We start from the raw sequence: 6470 nt of genomic DNA, 5'->3' as shown, positions 1-6470 counted from the left end.
TTCACTTGGAGCTGTCAACATTATAAACAATTAAACAAATAGGAAAAACCTACATGGCACTGCAGCAACCTAGTGGAATATATAGGGATCTTTAGGAGTAATTTTGAGAGTGCAGTACACATACAAACATGCAGATGATTATCTCTCAAAATCTTGGCAGTCACAAGATGACTCAATCTTTGTTTTTGTACCTCCTCTGGATCAAAAGTTGTATTCTATAAATCTATCTATACTAGAGGAGGATAAAGAAGCGTACTAAATACAGGTTGCCGCCATAACTTTTCATCTAAGAAAAAAAAAATACAATAAATCCAGACACCAGAAAATCACATATTGTTCACGTGGTTGGCGATCCTGCCTACATCCCCTTTGTGCACCAAATCCACTAAAATAAAGGAGTACGTAAATGGGCAAGATCACGTCTAACTGTACGTAATGGTAACATGCAGGAAGGGTGCCCTGTGTAATCAAGCTCCATACCATAACAGTAAAGCAGAGTCTTAATGACAGAATCATAGAATAAGTGCATTTGAGACTATGAGTGATTCTGTGAAAAGGAACAAAATTATTTAACCTGGAAGCGATGAGACGCCCAATATATCAGCAGCCAGACGACAACCTTGTACCACAAGTAAAATCAAATTCTAAATGGCAATTTAAGTTTCCACTTCCAGATCTGTTTGTGAAAATAAAACTCCGAGTCAACTTAATCTTGTTTGATGAGAGTAAGACAACCATTCTATGCTAAGTATAAAGGAAGATACTAATTATGAAAGGGTAATTATATAGTGACCGAGAAGGAACATGCATCCACAATAGTTGGATATCTGGAATCCAAGAACCTATCGAAGTTCATTCCTACAGTTACCTAAGAACACAGTGAAAACTGAAATTTTAAAGATACTTAGCAAAAAGATCCAGTACGAGATTAATTGGTATCTGAAACCGGCTTAACCCTAACACATGCAAGTTGGGAGAATGTATCAAGCTCATTGAAGCACTGCAACTATGTCCAAAGCCAGATGATAATATTTATCACGTAACAAGAGGTACATTAGATAATGTAGCAGTCAAGAACAGGATCGACGTCCTGCAGAAATTGGGACTGAACATGAAAAGAGGTGCTGCACCTAATTAGATTAGTGAATCTCATTGGCTACTTCCAAGGTAAGGATTTATTAAACTCACCTGTACAACCTACATACAACCCGAGAAGCAACGACTAACCCACCTGCCTTAGCATTTCCATCTATCACTTGGAGCACTAAGTCATTTGTGGTGGGGTAATAGTAGCAAATAGGATTAAATAACGTAAAGTTCAACACAAGTGATTAGATTAACTGGAGCTTAGGTATGTGCTAATATCATTTAACCACATTGATGTTATTCCATAGTCAGCACCTATCCAAATCAAGAACGAAACATGGAGCTATCATTTGCGCGCTCTCACATGCTACAAAACCATAAAAACAATCGGATAATTGTATTAAGCATAAAGAAAAATTGCTACATATACATCATGTGAGAGCCTTGCGTAGGTCTCTCCAACATCAAGAACGAAATATAAAATAGGTGAGATGTTGATTCTCGCCACAGACGCCCTCCTTCTCCCTTATTACAAGACTAACCTTGCTCTGGATATTCTTATTAGCGAAGAGAAAAGTGGCCACAGGCGCCCCCCCAGCTTTGATTCCCTTGTTATTTTGAACTCAAAAATGACCATATATTGTCCAAAAAGTGGTTCGGAGAAGTAGCAAAGTTCAAGTCATCTCTTCAAACTCCTCTTTTTCGTACCGCAGTTTACATGTTAAAAAGAATCACAGATATTGTAGAACTAGATTTAAGATATAAATTCAGAGGAATTAACTCAGCTCTTTAAGAATTCAGCAATGCCGGCACGTGGTCCTTATATAATGTTATAACCTATATCTAACACACAGTTAAGCTTTGATAATATGAAAGGGGAGAAAAATTAATAGCATAACTCATTCCAACATCCAAACATTTTTTACACAATTAAGCTTTGAAATTATGTTTATATGTGTATTAACTACATTTGGAGGGAGCGCAGCAACAGAAGATTCAATGGTATGCCCAACCTATGCAGAAGTAAATTAAGGATATAGTATTATTTTTGGACAAGAGAAGAGCTACTCAAGCAAGGGTACTAGTTTAATTAGAAGAAACTTCTACTAGGCAGATTGGGTCTTTAAATCCCATTGAGCAGCCATGCTGCTACACCTTGTTCCAGGGTAAGACCACCCACTGGTCCTCTTAACTCTTAGAATGTGCAACAACAAAGGAGTATGGCTTAATTTGGAGAATGAAAATGCTTATGTTCTGTTTGCTTACCATGGTTCTTTCAAGTCAAAAAAATGGGCTTATTGAGGAATTGATGAAGGGCATAAAGGCTGGGTTACAGGGTTGTCTTCCATCTTCATGGTGTAAGGGTGCATGTAACTGCTGTAAGGATTGAAACAGACCTTTTGCTCACGTGTAACTTAAAAGCTTCAGTAAAGCTTTAATGGAGAGTTTAGTGGAGGTGCAAATCGATCTTTCAAATTCTTAGAGATGCAAAGAAGTGTGCTTGTTATCTTGCTTCCATATTTAAGTAATGTAGAAGTAGATAGACTGTATATTTGTTGTCGTTTGGATGTTGGACTTTCTGCTCTACTAAATGATGACAAAGGAGTTGTAACTTTGCGTTTAAAATTTAAACATTAATACAGGTCTCTCCTCCTCCTCCCCCTCTCCCCCGGCCCCCAAATTTCAAATAAAAAAACAAAATCCAAATACATGAAAGCATAAAAAAATAATAAAATAATAAAAAATAAAAAAGACAAGCTAGTAATTAAGCTTGAATAAAAGATAGTATTGTTCGATCGAAGACTTCATAATTTTAAAAGCATTATCATCATGATAATGTACAATAACTGTATGTAGATGTACCAGATAATCTTCAATACCACTATTGATCTGAACCAGAAATATGTGCACGACAGGTCCTCTAGCTTATTCTTAAACTTGTAGTATATATTTTCAGGAGCTCGGCCTAGGAACAAATATCCGACACCAGAGATGCTTACCTTTTATATTGTACTTCACCTTCTGTTTTCCATTCAAAATTAATGGTATTGTTAATATACTTTTGAAGACAAGGTTGGCATACTCTGGTTCTGTTTTTTCTGGTTTTCCTTCGATAGACTCAAAGATCAGATCTTCAACAACGTCTCCCCATCTCCTACTCACCAAAAAAGAAAAATGAGTATTCTATTAAGAAAATTAAAACCAAAATAAGTCCAAATCAAACCTTTGGAAGAGTTGTTTAACCACGATAACCCCAAAAAAAACTTATACTTACCAATCAATTATCATATCATATATGTTAGTAAAAGAACAGTGAGCATATATAGTAGCTAGGTGAGTACTTACTTTGCGAAGAATTCCAATATTTCTTCCTTTGGAATGGGATAGCCGTGAGAAAATGTGAGGAACATGGTTCTATATTCAGGAGGAACATTTGAACTGAAGGGCCTAGCTGATGGGTCTAGGCTGGATGAAGGTCTTGAAACTTGTCCTTGTGTGGAGCTCTCACCTCGAGCATAGAACGTAGGCACGGCAGCATTTTCATTGAAGATTAAGTTACAAACAGTGTTCAAGAAATGGTTCATACGATTAAAAATAGTATCTCGGTTGAAGTAAATGAACCTTCGTCTTATAGGTTCATTTAGAATCTCAGACATTGCAACAACCTCGTCTGTATCTTCACTTGGATGTCTTGCATTGGGTCCAACGCATTCCAAACATGACATTGTCTCATTGAAAATTATTTCGACCAATGTATCATCAGCTAAAATAATATTTTCAACCAAATCAAAATAGCCTAATTCTTCCATGCAAAACCAAAACGACATGGCCTGTTTTGCGAGCGAAGAGTTTTTCCTTAATGATCCAACAATCCTGTTATATAACTGTATCTCTCCTTTGTGAAAGAATAAGAGTTCCAGTAAACTTGGAACGTTTGTAACCATGGCAATTATAAGAGCAAGAAAATAATGGAGTCTGGCCATCAGTATGAGTAGTGGGACTCAAAGACTTGTAAAATCTTATAAAAAACTGAATTTGATTGTGAAAAATATGTGGTTTTCTTATGTGCTCTTATAGATGTTCACATAAAGAGTCTTGCCACTTTAAGTTGTCAAATTAACTCTTCTATTAGTCATACATTATTATGTTTATAATATAAATGTAAATCTTTATTTGTCATACTGCTATTTTTAGTACATCTAATCTAACATTTCATATCTCCCAAAAACTATAATATAAGCAAAGAAGGAAAGTTGTTCAAAGATTTAAGTATTTAACCATAAAAAGAAAGAAAACAGAGGAAAAAAGATAAAGAAATTACAGATTGTCTATAACTGGTTTGCAACAGAATTTCCCCTGTATATGTAAAGAAATGCTGTCAATATATTTGAGTTTTGACTTTTGATGCTGAAACATCCAACAAAGGCATAGCATTTCAAAAATAACTTGTGTTCTCTCAAGTCCTAACACTAGTAGTGAACTTACCAACTGATCCTCGAGATGAATGTGGAGTCCATAATTTTTAGCAAGTAGTATTCATATCTCGAGGATCTGCTAGAGATATAGTGGTCCACTTCAGCGTGCCTTAGTTGTCAAGTAAATCTTACTCGAAAAAGATTATGTGAATATTCTGTCATTAATTGATAATTTTTTTTTTTTAAATGAATTGTTAGTTGGCCAAAGTATGTGAATGTAGTTCTTTTACCAATTAATGCACTACATTATAAATATGGAAATTCATTTGTTACCGTTGTACAACCTATAACCGTTTAATATGAATGATTCATTGTTATCTTTTGGAATCAAAAAATGGTCAGCAATTTGTTTACTATCAGGTCTTAATAGTCTCCACCTTGTGTAGTTCAAAAATATCCATCTTGAAACAGCAATACACAGCAATATACCCTAGGGACAGACATGATACTTTTATTTTGGAAAAGCGCCGAAAATTTTAAAACATTTTACCATGAGAATCGTTTGGAACATTTATAAAAGCACTAGCAACGCCTCAATTTTCTAACATACAACTTAAGTGTTATTCAGTCTTGCCATTTCAGTTCTCTTCGTATTATATTCTTGTCTGAAATGGCTTCCATTCTTTCTGATTTCTCTTTTCTAGTACTCACCATATTGATGTTTGGAAACCTCCCAACCCTGCCCAATTTTCTCATTTCGTTCCACCGTATAGAACGAGAGTTATTCAATCGTTTAGTACAGCAATTGAGGAAGCAGCCTCCACTTGTCAAAGCAGTCATAGCATTTTGGTTATGCCTTGAGGAACTAGGTTATTTCGAATTAATAGTACGCCTCAGTGAGCAAGCTGATGATAGGATATTAGAAATAGCGTACAATGAGACTGTGGTATGTCTAAACTGCATTTTACCACATCCAAGGCAGCCCGACGGTAACTATGCCATTCCAGTTCTAGCAGGGTTCCTTCAGGATCAGGATGAACCAGCGATAGATATGATGTTTTTTAGGTACAACAGGGAGGTCATCTATGATGGCGTAAATCGAATACTGACCACAATTTGTGATATTATTTTTGAGGATAGTGTTGTTCGGCAAGGAATCCATGATCAAAACATTGCAACAAATCAAGTTGTTAGACACATAGGTGAGAACGGGTCGAGTAATCAAGGGGAGACTTCTGGCCACAGTAACCAGGCCTCTGCGAATTATCAAATTGTTCCATACAATAATGGTGAGGTGTCAAGAGATGCAGGTGAGACTTCTGCCAGATTTCGTCAGGCATCAGGGTCTTCCTCAGCAACATTGAATCCATTAGCCACACCTTATAATGCAGGCGGTGACGGTGCGCGCGCTCCACGCAGTCAAAGAACTATGTTTCTTACCTTCTCACATGGATATCCCCTCACTAGAGAGGAGATATATAGATACTTCACAATGTAAGTCCTTTTGCTTGGCTATATTATTCTTAGTAGGTTTGTTTGACTTTTAATTGAGAAGCAACTGTTGTTCAGAAATTATGACTAATTGAAAATATGGTGTGTGCAGGCATTGGGGTGATGTTGTAGAAGATGTAGTCATACAACAGTCACTTGAATCATACGCGACTCCAGTATATGCCAGGCTCGTCTTACGTAATTCATCTATCATTCCCTTGATATTAAACGGAGTACAGACGGCAAAATTCTATGTCAACGGCAAACATCTTTGGGCAAGGGTTCATGTGCCAAGACAGTATGCTGGCTTCCCATCAGTATAAACTTGATGAATTGTCCATATCGATTTGAAACTATATTCTAGTGCTAGTTACGTTCTTCAATTGCTGTGTAGGACGGACATGTTTGCTTTGTGTATTGTTTCTTATGTTGGAACACTTCTAAAAATAACATGAATCAGTTTATTATGCTTGGGGA

General features: G+C 36.4%; 1 protein-coding gene across 1 annotated transcript; it reads right to left on the bottom strand.

Moving 5' to 3' along the window:
* Positions 1-3428: 3428 nt before the first annotated feature.
* On the bottom strand, positions 3429-4031 carry LOC147494372 (uncharacterized). Its single transcript, XM_086568116.1, has one exon. It carries the CDS (start codon positions 4029-4031, stop codon positions 3429-3431), a length of 603 nt encoding a protein of 200 aa, XP_086424242.1.
* Between the last annotated feature and the right edge of the window lie 2439 nt (positions 4032-6470).

Source organism: Coptis chinensis, chromosome 6 (genome assembly GCF_015680905.1).
Source record: "Coptis chinensis isolate HL-2020 chromosome 6, ASM1568090v1, whole genome shotgun sequence".
Taxonomy (NCBI): Eukaryota; Viridiplantae; Streptophyta; class Magnoliopsida; order Ranunculales; family Ranunculaceae; genus Coptis; species Coptis chinensis.
This window is presented reverse-complemented; position numbering and strand designations above follow the sequence as displayed.